This window comes from Martes martes (assembly GCF_963455335.1).
Source record: "Martes martes genome assembly, chromosome: 6".
Lineage (NCBI taxonomy): Eukaryota > Metazoa > Chordata > Mammalia > Carnivora > Mustelidae > Martes > Martes martes.
Window position 1 is genome coordinate 65,894,879 of NC_137893.1, and position 19,643 is coordinate 65,914,521.

At 39.9% G+C, this 19,643-nt stretch overlaps 1 protein-coding gene across 1 annotated transcript in view; it reads left to right on the top strand.

Annotated features, from left to right (window-relative positions):
- The window catches only part of AHI1 (Abelson helper integration site 1), a gene marked incomplete at its 3' end in the record, with an annotated part of 222,969 nt that overhangs the window by 166,575 nt on the left and 36,751 nt on the right, over nt 1-19,643 (top strand). The window contains 2 exon segments of the mRNA XM_080806476.1: nt 2,712-2,874; nt 6,301-6,401. Coding sequence (XP_080662602.1) covers nt 2,712-2,874; nt 6,301-6,401 — 264 coding nt within the window.

Sequence of the window (19,643 nt, forward strand, 5' to 3'; positions counted from 1 at the left end):
CAATTCAGTCCACAACAGGGATGTAGAGAGTGGATTGTATTTACCAGGACTGGAAAGCCACATAGAACTGGTGTGCTAGATTTGATTATATTTGGAGGGCAATATATTTGATTATATGAGGAGGGCAATCCATGGATAATTTAATTGGAAAACGGAAATGTAGAATCTTCTAGATCTTTTGGACCCCTGTACCTCTGAAGGAACTTTTATCATCCGGCCCTGGTAGACAATTCAGGAAAGGTTTTCTGACTCCAGTTTGATGAATTCCACATTATCAAAATCCGCACAAGGACACAAGCCTGATGTGGGACTCCCTAAATGATTCTCTTGCCCAAGCTGAATCTTTCGTGCTCTTCTTCCCAGCAGCCACCTCTGTACTTATTCAGAGAAATAAGTGCACACGGCCTTTCTTCTTCTGTAAGATTCGTCAGAGTTGTGCTGTTTCCGTGTACCAGAGCTAGGATGAGGAACAGCAGCAGCAGATGCTTACAGTTTTCTAGGACTGGGTCTCAGGTGTCTTGAAAGGAGCACAGTGGGCCTGCTAGTGACCCAGGATTGTTGGTCCTCTCTGCAGTCAGCCACTTTAATAGTGCCACCCAAAAATGTGTCTGATCTTTCACGAGGGATTAGGATCTCTGTCCCTCCCTTCCCCTCTGCTGCTTCTTCCTCAATGTTTGATTCTAGACTGAGATGTCCTATACATGTATTTAGTTTGAAGAAAAAAAAAAGTGTAACTCATAGTTAACTTTAGTAAGTTACTAAATTTCTCTGTGCATAAAATTTCTCATTTATGAAATTGAAATAAGAATTCATACCCTGACAGGATTGTCCTACAGATTGTATAAGAACTTTCATAAGCCACTAGCATCATACCTAGAATGTGGCAGGCACTCAGAACATTTTCATTAGCTTTCTTCTGTGATAGTACCAGGTAGAAGAATAAAGGAGAAAAGGTTTGGAGACGAAAGAAGAAAGCGAAGAGTTAAAAGTTCCACTTTTACATAAGTGATTTGACGTCAGTACACTCAAAGTCATAAGAGATTTGTAAACTTGAAACAACATCCTGCATAATGCATTGTGAATTACAGACTGTGCTAGGCAGTACATTTGGAATGGCATTTGTACCATTTGACTTAAATTATTATTACTGCCCTTATACCAGGTAATGACAGCAGGTAATTCCAGATTTATCCATTAAAATCTCCTGGTTAATGTGTTAATAAATACTGTAAATTAATTTAAAAAGCACCATCCAGAGTTTTGTGAACTCTTATGGCATCTCCTACATAAACCATTATCTCTTCCCGTTGCCGGTAGTATGAGTATGAGCTCCTATAGCATGCCTGATCTGGCCCCTACTTACCCCAGCAGCCTCACCTCCCCCACCTGGCTAGCGAGGCTCTTACCTCTAATTCAGGCTCCCGCCGTTATTAGTCTATTGTAGGTTTCTCTTCCCTGGACTCTCACACATGTGGTACAGTCTGCCCAAGACACACTTTCCATCTCTTCACCTAGCCAATTCCTGATTATCCTTTGTTCTCCTGCAGAGCCTAAATGAGTTAACCCTTCTAGAAAGGATCCTATTTATTGTTGTATATCTAGCCCCTAGCCTTGTACTAGGCACATTAGGATTTCAGTAAATACTTGTTAAGTAAGTGAATGAGTACTCAACCTAAATGCAAAGGATTATAATGATAATTTTCCATTACATATATAGTCGTATAACCTGCTAATTTTTTTTTATTAAGTAGGCTCCATGTTCAGTGTGGGGCTTGAACTCATGACCTGAGATCAGGACCTGAGTCAAGATCAAGAGTAGGACGCCTAACGCACTGAGCCACCCAGGGACCGCCTATTAATTTTCAAATCCCATTTAAGTAGGAAAAGAAGTAGTTTATTCTTTAGTACACATACTATGTCCTACGTTATACAATGCATGACATATAAAATGGATTAAGGTCTGCATCTTCCTTGTAACTGCTATAAGGGATTTGTTAAGTTTCTGTGTACTCATTCATTTTGATTTTAACTTTTTGGAAAAGAAAAAAATCAAATATAGTGACTACTGTACAACACAGAGAATTCTTATAGAAAGGCTTTTCCTCTTTAATTTTTATCTAGTGAAAATAACCTTATTAAGAGTGTTTTAAAGGTAGTCAAAAGATTTAGATTGTGGATAGAAAAACCAAAGAGCATGTGTTTTGGGGGAAATAGATCTTAAAAAGAAACATTAACAGTAAACCAAGTGATCACAATGAAGTTATGTAATCAGGTTGTTTCATTGCTCTTTCCTTTTTATAAAATTGTTGACATTCTGAAGAATTTTTTTTTTCCGAATACATCTGCTTAGAGATGGGAAAATGGGATCTGAAGGTAGTATAAAAATTCTAAGAAAGTGAATGGTGTGTGAGCCTTTTTTTTATTTGCTTCACAAGTAATTCACTTGTAAAAAAATTTAACATCTGCTATTTTGAAGCTAATCTTAGTGTATTGAATGCTCTTAACCATTTCTCAATCCCACAGTCTTTTATCTTGCTTCTCCTGCTGTGTTCCCACCACCCCTGATCCCATTAGCAAACCTTGAGACAGCCTCAGACTTACCAAAGTACTGCTTTGGTTTCAGCTGCTCTTCTGCAAGAGGAAGTGAATGTTGGGGGTTTTCTCTGTGGTACAGTTGTGATAAAGCTGTGGTGGTCTTATCTCTCTCGTAGGTAGTGGCTCTTTATGACTACACAGCGAATCGATCAGATGAACTAACCATCCATCGCGGAGACATTATCCGAGTGTTTTTCAAAGATAATGAAGACTGGTGGTATGGCAGCATAGGAAAGGGACAGGAAGGTTATTTTCCAGCTAATCATGTGGCTAGTGAAAGTAAGTTTTATGCTCCCTTCCTGGTTTACGAATATGGTGTAACTGATAGTCCAAGATTTTATCATTTGCTACCCTTTAATTTACTTGCTTTGTAACTTTTGCTTATGTTTACCAATGGGTATCGCTTTTCATTCTTGTGATACAAAAATAAATAAATAAAAAGAGGGGGCAGTAATGCGCAAGAAAGCTACTCCATTCTGAGATTGGAATATCTGCTTCACAGACTCATCCTGGGGCTCTGCCTGTCTGGCTACGGAGACATTGTTCTTCAGCCCTTTCTGCCCGCCCCCTGCTCTGCACACAGTTGTGTCAGCTGTCCTCTGGCCACAGCAGCTCCTCAGTTGACAGGCACCATCAGAACCTCTAGTTCCCCAAGTCCCATTCTTTGACTTTGCATACCTCAGTCCCAGCTGGAACCTGCTGAAACAAACCTGTAGTAGGTTGTTTCATTCTTGGGTAAATAAAGTCCTCATTTGTGAGAAGAAAGAAGCTGGAGGAGAAATTCTACACGGGAGTTGTGAGAGCTGTCGATTTACTCCCAGGCCTCGAGAGGCGCAAATAGAACTGATAACAGAGAAGCTGGAAATGAAATAGCTTACAGACTGAGGAAAGAGGAGAAGTATAGCAGGGCTTCTTCAGGAGAATACTTCCTATCGACAGTTCCCTCGGTAGTGTGGTAGGAAAGCCCAGTACTCAAGGGTCAGGAAAACTTGACACTAGTACCAATACTCCTCAGTTTCCTCCTGTAGAATGAGGAAGTTGAGCCCTGTCACCTATGAGCTTCCTTCCAGAAACACTGAAATTGTATAGTTCTGGTTTAAAAGGTAGTCTAGACAGCCTTGAAAACACTCCCTTTTGAATCATTATTGTTAAGTCTTTTGTTTCTGCAAAGAAGAAATTATTATAAATAACAGTTGACTTTCAGGTTTGTCTGTAAAGCCCCATCTAACCCAAACTGGCAGAACAAAAGTACTATTGATTCCTACCTAAGTTCTAGATTTTGAAAGCAAAGGAGATGAAGGAAAACAGGAAGAATAATTTCATCCATGAGGACTGGGTGCTGGGCTAGGCAGAGATGAAATTAGTTCTCTTTCTGCACCCACCACCCTGTCTACACCCTGGTACTTCCCAGGGCCCCCCTGCCCCACTCTCCAGGGCTCACTGTCTCTGCAGCTCTTTCCCTCAGCTTATCGGCTGCTTTCAGCAAACTCCTCCCCTCAAAAGTGCTAAGTGTCTCAAAAATTACCCACTTCTCTCCCTCATAACAAAATTCTTCATTTCCTCCGTGCCACTGTTGTAATTCTTCTTTGAGTACTAAATGATTGATAGCTCCTAAGCTACTTTTAATGTTCAAAAGAAGATATGTAATGGAGAAAAATTAACGCAGTGTGGAAGGAAGAAATTTCAGGACAAGTTAATTCCCAGTCATTTTTCATAAGCTCAGTACTTGCCACTTCCAGGTTGCCTCACATATCCCAGTTTCTTCCCTCCCCTTCACAGTGACGGCTCTTCTCACTGCATCAGCAGCTCTAGTGCAGCAGGAGTAGCTTCCATTTCCAAATCAGGAGAGCTGCCTGTGCAGTCATAGTGGCTCGAGAGTATTTCTGTAATTTTAACTGGATATTACAGCCCATTGTTTCTTCCAGACACGAGTGGAAACATTTAAACTCTTTTTTTCACTAGACAGGATAAAGGTGATGTGTGTATTTCTAGAGAGGATGATACCAGATTTTTAACTTTAGAATCTAGTTAATTTGCAGAAATAACCTCTTAAACTTATGAATCTTGAGAGGCTGTAGATACTTCATCCGCAGTGGGTTAGAAATCCACTAAAGTTAACTCTTTTCCATAATAACCAAAATGCGACTTCTAAAGCATACTGCAGTGCTGCTTGGTGGCTGCATGCAGAAATTAATTCCATGTTTCAAGTAGTGATTGTCCTCCAACTGCCAGAATTCCATATTGTATCCCAGAAGAATTAATACTTTCTTTTGGCATCAGTCACTGCTTCTTGAAAAAGGCTTTTAAAGGCCAGAACAAACAAAGAATTCTCAGAAAACCTGAGAATATAATGTTTGAAATTCTCACTTCATCAGGGGTTATCTTCTTTTCCCTTTTATCCTATTTTATAACCTGAATTTAACAAAAACTCACCTGCTCAGTTTTAACATTAGGGGAGAAAAAAGACCATCAGCAGCATATTCCACTCTAAAAATAGTAGGAGAAATTGTCCTTTATCTTTATCTGAAGCCAAATATGCCAAGCAAATGCTCTAAAGGAGTGTATAGATGTGAACAGAATCTCTACCAGCTGTTCAGTTAAAAGCCATGTTCTCTGAGAGACCAACACAATGGACGTTCCCCCCCATCATTATAAAGAACTTACTCCTTTTATATCTTAAGGCACCAGAAAGAAAAACATGAACAGATTCACTTAATGACATCTAACACCCTTTCCAATAAGAGATAAAGGAAGCCATTAATAAAATCAACCCATACACAAAGCCAGTTAATATATCTTATAGTTAAAGAATTTCAGTCTGGTATATTTTACCAATTTCTCTCAATTGAGAGTCATCCAGGGTTGTCATTTCACTGAAACACATTTTCTTTTTAGTCCTTGAAAATTCCCATGTAACTTTTTAGAGTCCACACTGTAGATTAAAAGATTATATAAATTATATGTATATTTTATTATTATATAATCTCAGTTATATAATTATGTATTCTCAAATTATGTATCTCAATTATATAATCTCAAATTCAACCTGTGAACAAATTCAAGATTATGTGTAGCCCTAGCCCTGTGTTCATTTCTTTTGTACCATCTTCCCAAATTATTCGTTGTCCATACTTCTGCCTGGCAAAATCCTACCTGTTCTTCAGAGTCTGACACACTTACCACTTCTTGCACTGAACCTTTGCTACCCATATCAGAATCTGTCTTTATTATCTCTCTTCGGAATAATGTCACATTGTGCTGTATGTTACGCTTACTTGTGAACATACTATCTCCGACCAGATTGTAAGCTCCTTGAGAGCAAAGACTGTCTTTTGATCATCTTCTGTCAGCTCCAGCATTACCTAGCAGACAGCCTTGCATATGGCGGGTTCCTGGTGAATGTGAATTGAGATAAAATAAGCAAGTCTCTGCATGACCACATAATAAGTGAAAAGGACCTGTTTTCTGTTTCTGAAATCCTGCTGATGAAAACTTTCCAACCATAAATTATGTTCTTTTAATAACTAATGTTCATAGCTGTAGATCTCTTTCTTAACACTAAGTACCAGGTAGCTTATTGTTACATGAAGGAAGTGAATATCAAGATCTTTAGTTTCATATCTGCCCCCTCTCCATCACTGTTTATTTCCCCCCCTGGCTCAGTACTCCTCAGTTTGATTACATGCACTCCTTGTTCAATTCCAGCATTATATCAAGAACTGCCTCCAGAGATAAAGGAGCGATCCCCTCATTTAACCCCAAAGGAAAAAACCAAAGTGGAAAAACCTTCTTCAGCTGCTCAAAAGGTAAATGTTTTCAAGAATATGGATTGCCTATGAAGTTAATTTTTGCTCTCTCTGTATAAAATACTACTTCATTTTTCATGCTTATATATTTCATGGCTTTCATTATTATTTCTTTGACTATTGACACCAACATTATGGAATATATAAGGCAAATATTATTTTATAATCATTAGCATAATATTATTAAAGCCACTTTCCAGATAAGGAAACCAAGGAGGCTCAAGAGAGATTAAAGTAGGCCCCAAGTCACAGCCCAAGTGATGGGATGTGGAACCAGACTGGAACTTGGGACTTGAAGTGTGAGCAGTATCCAGCGGACACTTATTTCTGTAGCTGTGATTCTGGCACTCTCATCAATGCCACCGGAGCGGTACACAGTAACGCTAAAGGTCCCTGGGGCCCACAGAATAAGTAGGTTCTATTTTCTGGGAGCATTCCTCTTACTTGCTAGTACTTCAAAAATGTTTTCAAGTTAAAATGAATATGGATATATTAGCTAGAGAAATGTCCCGTTTCTAGCCTGTGCCATCAGATCCCCCAGGGATATCAGTCAGTATTCTTTTGTTGATGGTGCTACTTTGGTAGAAAAACTTAATAAGCACTGTACCATCATATATATTACCTGTTAAACTTACTTTATTATGTAACATTAGCTCTTGCCTTAGGCTGAATGACTTCACTTCTTGACTCCTTGAACTGACGTACGTTTTTTTGTACAAATACCATGTCATGATACAGTTGTGGTCCCCCCGACAGAGTGTTTTGACAGTGGAACCTCTCATGTGTCATCTGGTCATTCAGCCGTGTTTACTGAGTGCTTATTTCCATGCTGGGCATTCTGTGATCCTCAGTGGAACAAGATTGAGTAGGCAAAGCACTTCCCCATCAGGAGGTTGCAGGCCAGTGTGTGAGACAGCCACAGACTATGGCAATTCCAGTGGACTGTGGCAGGAACTATAATAAAGATATGTGCACCATGCATTGGGTTAGAGTTAGAAACACCCAGGAAGAAACCGTCTAACTGTGCCCTGGGAAGTCCAGGAGCAATTTCCAGAGGGGATCATGCTTGAGCTAAGGCTTGCAGGATGAAAAAGTATATGCTAGGTAGAGAATTGTAGAAAAAGACATTCTAGCAGAGGGAATAACTTGAGAAAGGTGTGGTGTGGTATGGTACGGTTCTGTTTGGGGATCTTAGGGGCTAATGGAGAGAATGGGAGAAATGCAAGAGCCAGGCCATGGAAAGCCTAGTGTGCTCTGCTGAGATGCTTAGGTTGTAAATCCTTCAGACAAAGGAGATCCCCTAGAGGAGGTAGTCCAGGGAGTGACATGGGCAGATTTGCATGTTAAAAATACATTCTAGTGGCCACACAGTGGTTATTTTAGAGGTCTCTAAGAACTGGGTCAGAGAAATTCATTAGGAAACCATTGAGATAAAATATAAACACCTGAACTAGTGGGGATGGAGAGGAGGGCATAAGTATAATTGACAGGGTTTTATGATTGATTGGATATGATTAGAGAAATTGGAATCTAGGATTGTGCTAAAGCTCTGGCTTATTATACAACTGGACAGATGGTGGTATCACAGAAATAATAAAAGAATAAGGATATGTGGATTTGGAGATCTAGAGACAGGCAGTGGTAGGAGTAGGCTGTGATGAGTTCCATTTTAGGTGTCTGGATTTGTTAGCGGTGTCTGTAGAAATATTCCCTAGGGAGTCTGACATGCAGGACTGGAATCTGAGAAAAGGTAGGGCTTCAGATCACATGGGGAGGAGTTAGTGTATTCAGTGTACTGCAGCAGAAGAGTTGAAGCTTGTAACGAAGGAGATAGCCCAGAAGAAAAAAATGTTGTAGAGTTCTGAGAGAAAGGCCAAGGACAGAATCCCAAATGAACACTGTTATTTAAGGGACAGTCTGAGGAAGAGGAGAGATTAAGAAAAAATAATCGAAGTGGAAGGAAAAACCAGAAGAAAAGTATTCTGGAAACCAGGGGACAGGAGAGGGTCAAGGAGGGTATAGTCAGTAGTGTCAGAGACAGCCAGTCAGTTAGTCTGTCTGACCATTTAGTGATCAGGAGAACCCTGGCACCTGTGCAGAAGTATCAATGATTGATACTAGCATGACAAGGTTTGAAGAGTACAATGAGGCCTCAGCAAGTGAACTCATGGAAGTCATTCCCAGAGCTTCACTTGGGTGGGGGGGGGAGTCACATGGTGACTGGTGGGCGATAAACTTCTAGGAATGACTTTTTTTTTTTTAAAGATTTTATTTATTGAGAGAGAGAGTGAGCTGTAGAGGGAGAGGGAGAAGCAGGCTTCCCGCTGAGCAAGGAGGCTGATGCAGGGCTTAATCCCAGGATCTCGGGATCATGACCTGAGCCCAAGGCAGATGCTTAACAGACTGAACCACCCAGGCATCCTAGAAATGACTTTCTAAATATGGAGTGACATGGAAATTTATATTCTAAGGAGACAAAACCAATGGACAGTTTCAGGTTGGAGATAGATAAAGAAAGCACACATGGATCTTGGTGGAAGCAAGAGGTTTTTATCAGAAAGACAGGTTGATAAATTAGTCTTGGCTTACAACAGTGGTTCTCAGCCTAGGGTGATTTTGCCTCCCAGGAGACATTTGGCAGTGTCTGGAGATGTTTTTGCAAATACATGCATGCGGGGGGCTACTACTGCATCTGATGGGTGGAAATCATAGATATTGCTCACCATATTAGAATGCAGAGGACAATCCCCACCCCACCAAACGATTATCTGGCTAAAAGTGTCAGCAGTGCTGAACTTAGAGCAGTGCCCCTCTACGTCAGTGAGGGATACAGAGAAGTTGATAGAGTGAAACTCTAGAAATTACAGATACCGTTTTGTCCTCCAAAACATACAGAAGGTCCACTTCGAAAGTGGAAGTCAAAGCAGTTAGAAGAATAGTGACCATTAGAGCACCTGTACGGGTAGTAGGAGCAGGAACTCATTTGGAACATAAAGGGGTTCATAAGTAGTGCTAAGAGCTGATATTTGGATGCCCTAAAAATGTAAGCGGCATAATTCTGTGTAGTTGGATTTTTTTTCTTCAGTAGTGCTCAGCATCCCGGCCATAGCAGCGGAGAAGGCATATTTGGCATGATAGGTAGTTGGGGCAGTTGGGAAAGTGATCAAGCACAAGAGGATAAAAGATATGATTGTGTTGTTAAGAGAGTCACTGGGGTGACAGACACGCCGCAGAGGGCTGGCCAGATTGGAAAGGGCATGGAATCAGAATAAGACTGGCAGCCTTAGAAAACAGCATTCTCTGCAAGATTGCAGGAAGCCGCGTACACACACCCTGGAGGAGGCAGAGTGTCATAAAGAAGCTAACAAGCGGGGCGCCTGGGTGGCTCAGTGGGTTAAGGCCTCTGCCTTCAGCTCGGGTCATGATCTCAGGGTCCTGGGATCCAGTCCTGCATAGGGCTCTCTGCTCGGCAGGGAGCCTGCTTCCTCCTCTCTCTGCCTTCCTTTCTGCCTACTTCTGATCTGTCTCTGTCAAAGAAATAAATAAAATCTTCCAAAAAAAAAAAAATCTTCTTTAAAAAAAAAAAAAAGAAGAAGCTAACAAGCCAGAACTGTGGTCTGTAAGCCCGCAGACACTTTTGCTTATTTAATACTTCAGATGTTCAGCAACTCGAGGGTCTGATAAATTCAGAGTGTGTGTAAGAGATGAAGTGCTATTGAAGGACACATGGTTCAAATTGAACTGGCCAAGGAATTAGGACCCAGAGCGGTGCACAGGTTGTACTCTTCGATTTTCAAGTTCTGGGATTGTTGCAAAGGTTGGAATGCAGGGGACACTGGGAAAGCAAGAGCTGAAGTCCTGCACATTGAAATCAACTAAGAAATTTTAAAAATCAATACTGAGGCATGTCCCCATACCGACAAAGTGATTGAATTGGCCTAGAATGGGAGCTCAGCATGGGTAGATTTCAAAAGCTTTCCAGATTGTTCTAATGCGTGGCCAACATTGAGAACCATTATGTGTTAGAGTAACTATAAGGTCTGAAGGTAACAGCTACAGAGACAAATAAGAGATGGTCTAGGCAGGTGTCAAGGCATCCAAGGAGGAGTGCTTTGAAAGTATAATATCCTGTGGGGCACCTGGCTGGCTCAGTTGGTAGAGCATGCAACTCTTGGTCTTGGGGTTGTGAGTTCAAGCCCCTGTTGGGTATAGAGATTACCTTAAAAAAAGAAAGAAAGAAAGAAAGAAAGAATAATAACCTAAAATTAGCAACAGAGAGCTAAGAGGGGGGCAGTGTTAACTCCAGATCCCTGGGGTTCATGATTGGGTTATGTGAGAACAAATAGACTGTGCTACAAAGAACTGGAAAAAAAAAAAAAAAAGTTTCTAGGTAAAGCGCCGGTTTCAAATACAGCAAGGACATATGGCAGTGGTTGCCTGTGACAGTATGGGGACAACAGAGGATACAGTTCAAAGGATTGTTAAGGAATTTGGGCACATGTTGCATGTGTAACATTATCCATTGTTTGGAAGTGAGCACCAAATTTAAGAATTTAAGGAGATACTGATGTAAACTTACAACCTAAAGACATTTAATGCAATGAAAGCATTTATAACATTAACACCAGGGATTCATTGTAACAGCTCACAATATTCCTAGTCTGTGTCAAGAACTGTGTGAGATGCTATGAAATACATAACGTTTACTTACAGTGACTTACTGGTATCCCTGACTCCACATCGTACTGACCTTTGAAATTTGGGTTACTCAACCCCCACGCCTACATGCAGTAGCCTTGAACTCCTTCTGCCTCAGCTGGAGGAGGAGCTAGAAGGAACTTGGTCAGTATCTTACTGGCTGCCTGGGAAGTTGGTACTGCCCCTTCCTCTTCCTGATGTCCCTGTGGATAGAGACCTCTTACCTGCTTCTCAGAGTCCCTGGTTCTCACTACCTCGGCCACCCCTCCTCCACTTAGAAGAACTCACTGCATCGTAGTCTTCATTGATTTTTTAGTGTTGTGTGCTTTTTCCTCTCACAGACTGATCTCTGTATTTAATGTATACCTTTATATTTATATCCCAGTGGACCAATTCTTCAAATATCCATCTTGACCCTAATCTCACTGCTGCCCTCACTAATTCTAAATAGAGTTAAAGGAACTCACAGACATGCAATGTAAAGCATTTTAAAAGAACTTAAAATAGGTAAAGCAAGGGGGCACCTGAGTGGCTCAGTGGGTTGAGCCTCTGCCTTCGGCTCAGGTCATGATCCCAGAGTCCTGGGATCGAGCCCCGCATCGGGCTCTCTGCTCAGCGGGGAGCCTGCTTCTCCCTTCCTATCTGCCTGCCTCTCTGCCTACTTGTGATTTCTCTGTCAAATAAAAAATTAAATAATTAAAAAAAAAAAATAGGTAAAGCAAGGAAGTTGCAGAGGGTAAGATTCCATGTGGGCAAAGGAGTAGTAAAGTTCTCATGGTTGAGAAGGAACTCCAATGGCCTTTAGGGTTTAAGGTGCATAGATCTCTTTTGTTGAAGAGCATGATTTGATCTGCTTGGTCTGAATCCATGTGTTACAATAGAATCCTACATGGTTTTCTTCTTAGGGATGGAGGTACCAGGTGTGTAGTTAAGTAATGTTTGACTTCTCTCTACGGGAAAATATCAAGAATGATCTCTGCTTATATAAAAAGAAGAAACAGTAATGTTGTCCCAAGTAATCAAAATGCCTTGGGTTCACTCTGAGTCATGATGCCAACAGCCAGCCCTTAAGAAATGTGTCACTGGGCTTCCTTAGCACCTGGCATAGTTGCATTTCTTCAGTTGAGTTCCTTTATCAGGATATATATGGTTTGATTTTATCAAGATCCTGCCACAAATTCTATCAGATGTTTAATTTCAAGAGCAAGTTTTATATTTATTATCATATAAAAGATGTGTTTAAAAAGAACATGAAAAGTAGTCTTTTATGATAAGTGCCTAGAATTGGGGAGGGGAAGGTCCTATATTCTTAGACTGACAGAACTGGTGACCTGGAAGGAACCCTAGAGATCATCCACAGTGATTCTAGTCAATCCCTTCATTTTATGGATAAGGAAATCAAGATCCAGAGGACTTGTAAGAGTTTAGTTCAGGATGACTCCTAGCTGAGAGCTGGGCCTTTATGTTGTCAGACCAGTGCCCCTTTTGTCCCTTATACTAGTCCGCAGCATGGACAGCTGCCCTCCACACAGCCAGCCACAGTTTGTGTCACACCAGCTTTCACATTCCTGTGAATATCTGCTTCATGGTGCTCGTCTCCATGTGCAAGTTTTTAGAATTGTACTCTCTGTACTTTTTAAGGAAAAAAGGAAACCTCAATAGTTTTCTTTCTTCTTTAAATTTTCTCTATTCAAACTCTATTCAAAGAATAAGAAGTAAAATTATACCTTTTTAAAAGCTTGGCAGCTGCTGAATCCTATAAGTCCTTCCAAGTGGAACACACCTGTCCTGTTGCTGCTCATGCCAGGTACCTTCCAGCTTTTCATCGAGTTCACTGCAATGTCAGTGGGTGATGGCATCATCGGGCTCTCCCAGGACAGGTGGCAGGCACAGGGCTGGAGGTGGCGACTCTCCACGATAGGCCAGAAGGTCCCCAGACACATCAGTGATGACCTGTGGTGCAGGGGAGTGAGAGAGAATGCTTTCCTTAAGCTCACTCCAGAACATTTGTAGCATGAGGTGCTATAAATTTGCATCTAATAGAAGGAAGAATATTGGTGCTATCAGGGAGAGGAAAAAAACCGAGATTTGAAAAAAAGAAAATAGTGCCGATAGCCTTGGTTTATTTGTGTTTATATTTTGGATCTTGTTTTCTTAGGCTCTTTATTTTTGCCAGCCTAAGCATGAATCTATATCATCCATTTATTTGGGTAGGAAGGTTGTTAAAATTCCTGTTTTAAAAAAATTTTTAATGATTTTAAGTTGTTTTACTATAAAAGTATTATATGCTCATAGTTTTAAAATTTTAACCAATAAACAATAGTGTAAATAAAAAATAAAACCCCTCTGTCTGGCTAATATTTGTGTTCATTCTAATAGTTTCTTCCATGTCCTGTTAAAAATGTTGTCTGCATATGAACACACGTCTTTATTCATGTATGTTCTTTTTTTCAATGAAACTAGGATCATACTTAATATTTGAATTTTTTCTTCCACCAATATATCCTGGATATCTTATTAGCATGGGCTAATGAGAAAATGATTCGTTTTCTTTTTTAATTCCTAAAATGCCCAGTATTTTTGGATTTCTGAAAATTCTTTTTTTTTTTTTTTTCTAAAAATGAAAACCAAAGCAGAAAAGTACCTTCTACTCTATAAAGGTTTCAACACTGATACAACTAGGTATGTTTTCGTGTAAATGCCAGACATAGAGTAGTAATTATTCATAGGAATGTTAGATTATTTCTGAGCATAGAGACATTACTGTCATGTTTTTGTTTGCTTTTCTCTAAAAAGTCATTAAAAGAATAATATTAATAGTTTTGCTTATTTTGAGATGACTCTAAAAATATCCATTATAGCTCAGCTCCTCGCATGAGGAGAGTATTAATTTTAATTATTTTCAGTATTTTACTTAGCATCTAGATTCAGAGTAGGCAGGGCTTATTCAAAAAAACTGACCCCTAAACCAAAGCGCAGACTCCAGTTTTATGCAGGAACAGCTTTTTCTTGTCTAGTCCAAACCAAAAGAGAAAACCCAGAGACATCAGTTAACTCCATGGTAATTCCTCTTCCAGCCAAGCCATACAACGCACACAGGATTTTATGTTGGTAATTCTCTCAACCTCTCAGAAAAACAGTAGGTGGTAAATAAGTTGCCTTCAATGTGCTTGTGTCTGTCTTCCTGTACAGAATATCTGATTTTCATTTACCTTCTTCATGCCCAAAGGAGTCACAATTCATTAAGCCTGGATTCATTGTCCTCTAAGGCATCATTTTCACAAATCGCTTCATACAGAAAAAAAATCTCCATTTACTGGTCCTTCTACCAGGAGTGCATCTGAATTATTTTTAACCACAGAAACAATATGATTTTATTGTGTTAAATCCAACAACCTGTTTATAATAGATTATGGCTATTTTTGGCATCTTGAAGCACATTTTCCAAAATATCCAAAAGTTGGTTAATGTACACTAGATCATTTAAAATACAATCATAACTTTATTGCCTCTTTCCTCTATTGCTAAAGAATAATACTGCTATAGCACCACATTTTTCTGCCCACAGGTCCTGTCCTTGTGCTTTAATAAAACCAACATTTTGTACCAAAAAAAGAATACCAATTTATGTCTTTTTTTTAACTTTAATAATTCTGTTTATCAAAGAAACTACAGGTGATTTATCTCTAATTTGTTATATTGAGTAGATAAAAGTTAACTTGTGTTTGCATTTGTTTCAAAATTTCAGGAATGTTTGAAGTTTTCTTCCTTCATCTGTAGAGAACTAAACCAAAATCGTAACTTCTAGTGAATATAAAACCAAAGTTCTAATTTGTGTCCCATGAAGAATCTCAATGCAGACAATATTGATATATATTTTTATTTATAATTTGTTTCAATAACTTATAAATATTTTGAGAAAAAGATATTAATTTCAAAAGCCATTATTTACATTGGAACATTTTCTGTTAGTCTAGAGAGAGAACGTGTCTGCAGAGAAAGTGAGTGGACCCTGGTGATGGGACAGCAAAGCAAGCGTGAGTCACTTCATACCCAGGGACTCTGCCCCCAACAGTAATGTCCCTAGATGTTCTGTACCGAGAAACTTGAAAAGCCCCCAGAATCTCTTACCCCAAAAGGAAACCATAGTATATTTGACACATCTACCTCAGTCCTGGCTCCATCTCTTCCCCTCAGCAGCTGTGTTGCTTGCTATTGGGGCAGTTTCCCTCCATGTCTCCAGGACCATCTGACCTTCAGCAGGATGAGACCACACTGACAACTTGTCTACTCAGTTTATCTAGCCTGAGGCCCAGGACCTAGATAATTGCCAGTGCCAGGCAAAGGGGCTACAAGAGAATCCCCCTGCAGCCTCGCCTCTACTGTATCTGAGTATACATAAAAGGTATAAGATAAGTGGTATTATACTAGGTCTAACCAATATTCCACTTGGCCCATTACTCTATCTTACTATAACTTTAAGGGTTGTTTGATGGAATAATATGGTGTTTGTTCTTCATGATGATATTTTCAAAGATTACCCTAAATGTCAGCAACATCTCTCTAGTAATCTATCACAGATCTAAAATGTATAAGATATTGTTGGGAGAACTTGCCATCAGTCATTCCTAGTTGTAAATTGTCCTTTAGATAGTGGCAGAATTGATTATTATCAGTCACCCTATCTTCTGACTCGACCAGCAACATGTCCTTTTTTCTAAAGGTCTCTGATACCCTAATTTTCCTGTCCTCTTGTCTCATCAAGTACTCCAAGGTTTCTCAGCCTTGGCACCCTGGCGTTTTGGGCTAGATAATTCTTTGCTTGAAGATGTATGTTGTGTATTGTAGGATGTTTAGCAGTGTTCACTAATCCACTAGGTGCCACAAGTTGTGGCAGCTTTTTCTAGTTGTGACAATCAAAAATATCTTCCAGACATTGCCAAATTCCCCCTGGGGGACAAAATCATCCCTTCCAGTTGAGAACTACTGCTCTATTTTAATTTTTAAAAAATATAACACATATGTTATATACATATGTGTGTGTTTCCTTAAATTAAATTTTTAATTTAAGGTCCTGTTGTTGAGATTTTGGCTTCATTTTTCCATTTCTGGCAAATATATGAGTACTGGTGCTGGGGTTAGACTATCCTTCTTAAAAATAATAGCTTCACATGAAAATGTATCCAGCAGAGTCAACATGAAGAATATGTATAAAATGCCTCCTACTTACATGTAGATAGCTCTTGACTGCCATTTATTTCCTTTGCCTTAGAAATTCCCTGGATGCTAATGTTCTTGTCACTACTTAGCGGTCCCAGTATTGCCGTAATGCTCTCTGATTTTAACATGGTTCTCCTTAAGTTGACATACAAAGGAAGAACCTTTTTTTAATTTAAAAGTCTCTTTTATCCACACAAACCCAGCATACAATACAGCACATTGAAACAGATTTGCTTTTATCACTCTTCTGCAAAATTTTTTGTGCTTTATGAGACTTTTCTTTCTTTTTACCCCTATTTATGCTTCCCCATCACTATGGGTATGTTGAATTAGCAACCTCTGTTAAATACTGCTGGGTCTTACACAAAGAAAATATAGAATGTTGGAATGTCTGGAGGTTGACATCTGCTGTGTAAGAAAATCTTCTCTGCCCATGTGATACCAGCTTGCAGAGTCACTGACTAGAAAGCAACAGCATCCCCAAGATAACTGTAGAAAAACATGCCTAGGCCAAGATCATGAGACCAAATATTGCCCTGTCCTTAAACTCACTGACAGGTTTAAGTCTAAATTACATTTCAAATTGAATTTTCCCATATGAGCAATCTTACAGTGTGGGTCACATTTTTTATCAAAACTTTCGTAATTATCACAAATATCATTTATAGTTATTCAGTCTATTAGAGCTAATAAAGTTTACATTTTAAATATTGTTAAAACAAGAGTGTGGTTTGTTCTCGGGTACACATAGTAGATATAAACCTATTAAAAAGATATAAAGAGCAAAGTTAAAAAGAACAAGTTAGGGCTCCTGGGTGGCTCAGTGGTTTAAGCCTCTGCCTTTGGCTCAGGTCATGATCTCAGGGATGTGGGATCGAGTCCGGAATCAGGCTCTCTGCTTGGCAGGGAGCCTGCTTCCTCCTCTCTCTCTCTGCCTGCATCTCTGCCTACTTGTGGTCTCTCTCTGTCAAATTAAAAAAAAAATAAAATCTTATTAAAAAAAAAAAGTTAAAAACAACATCAGTGAACAGTTTTGTTTTGTATGGATATATGTGCATATGTGTGCATATTGAAATGAGGAGGGGCACATGGGTAGCTCAGTGGGTTAAGCCTCTGCCTTCAGCTCAGGTCATGATCTCAGGGTCCTGGGATTGAGTCCCGCATCAGGCTTTCTGCTTGGCAGGGAGCCTGCGTCCTCTCCTCTCTCTCTCTCTGCTTGTCTTTCTGCCTACTTGTAATCTCTGTCTGTTAAATAAAATCTTAAAAAAAAAAAAAAATGAGGAATAAGGAATCATTCATTTAGACTGCAGACTGCCCAGAGCCTCCACCTAGAGGAATGCTTTTCCCCCTTAATCTCATAGCATATTGTTTTTCTCTTATTAAATTTATCAGCTGCTACCTCAGTGCCAAGGTATTTGTACATACATTGCCCTCAATAAATTATGAGACACAGCCTCACTATGTCTGTTTAGTGTTGTTTATCCGGAACCCTAGAAACTTCTAATAGGAACCCTAGAAACTTCTAGGGAAATTGAAATCCTTGATGGGTAGATCTAGTAAGAATCAAGATTCAAACAAGAAGGGAAGAAAGCAAGAAAGGGAAGAGATATGACAACAACCCATGCTTATTGGTTACTAAGCTGTACTCACTAAGTCAGCCTCAGACACCCACATCAAAGATTAGTCCTTAGCTCTCCTACCTCAACAAATTGCCAATTCCACATATGCCAGATTAATAGTTCTCAAAGTGCTAGGCCTCAGATTCACTTTGGGCACTTGTGTAAAAATCCTGGTGCCAAATCCTATCCTAAACATATTTCTGAAAGCCTCCTTAGTGGACGCAAGAGTTACAGAATTTGCTAGAGAGTGCCCTTCCAGTCTCATTGGAGGAATAACATACCTGTTTCAGATCCCGTAATCTCAGAATATAAACTCCGAGTTGACCTGATTCTACAGCAGCTTCCAAAACGTTGCCCACAGCTGTGTGAAACCAGTGGGAATCAACTTCCCAGTAGCCCTATGCCCTCCAAAGCCCCCCACCTTAGTACTCTACATGTAGAATAGTCTCAGTAAATGATTATGATTTGGGTGAGACAGAGGTCCCCAAAACTTCATAGGTATATCAGGAATAAGAAGGTAGCAATGAAGAACTGTAAAATAGTAGTTTGGTGGATACTCAGAAGCCATGTGGAAAAACATAGGGTGGATTCTCACTTTTCACGGTAATTATGTTCTCTGAAGTCATCATGAACACTGAATCAGTGCTACTAGCAAATATACAGGATTATGTTCCTGTGAGCCTCTGGTTGTAACATTTTCATCAGCCGTTATAAAATGTAAAGACACTTTAACATATATTGTTGATTCGTTAAAGGTGAACTATCCAACAGTACTAGAATTTGTGCCTGAACAAAGCTCAAATTGACTCATGTATTTTATCTAAGGCACATCAGTCTCCTTGCATGTAGTCACGCTAGATAACACTTCAGCCCATTGTTTAGGTATCTTTTAAACCACAGAATCACCAACAAAACTCAAAAATGTGACAAACGTAGGGATACTTATTTACAGTATGGAAGCTGAATTAGAGTATTTGAAACATGCTAAAGCATTAGAAGTTTCTAGGGACAGCTGGGACAGTGCGCATTGAGCAGCTCAGATTTTCAGCACTCAGCCTGTGTCCATGCATTCCAACGGCTATAGAAAGCATTGCAGGCATTGATCTGGGCTTACAAATGAGCTGCCATGAGGAGGTGAATTTGCAAACAGGCAATCCACAAATAATGAGGCTCAGTTGTGTTTTAAAGCTATTAAAAGTACATAGCTGTTTCAGAAAACCCATTAAGTCTTCATAATAAAGACAAAGGAGAAGTTCAGGCAAAGGGAGTTGGTTCAAAAAGAAAAAAAAATAACCTACTTCTAGCGTGGCTCATGTGTCTGACTGTTTTCTTCTATTTCTTTCTAACTCTCTGGATGGGAATAAAAGGGCTAAAAGTTCCTTGAAGGCGGGGACCGTGTCAAGTTCAGAATCAAATTCCCAGCATCTAGTGAATGTTTGTTGAGCAACGGAAAGATCCCATAGACAAGTAGGATCAGCTGCACTGAGGTCATTACAAGACTTCAAGTCAGCCCTGCCCCACGCTGGGGTCTTCTGGCGCCGGTGCTGCGCGCCAAGGATGTTTCGCCATGCAGGGAGGGCTGCAATGGACTTCATAAAACCTTTAGGTCTCCGTCAGTCTCTCCAGGTTCTTTCCTTAACTCCCATCTCTAGGGAATAGTCCCATCCCAGAAGAGGCAGTGGATGACCCAAATGGTTCTGTAGTC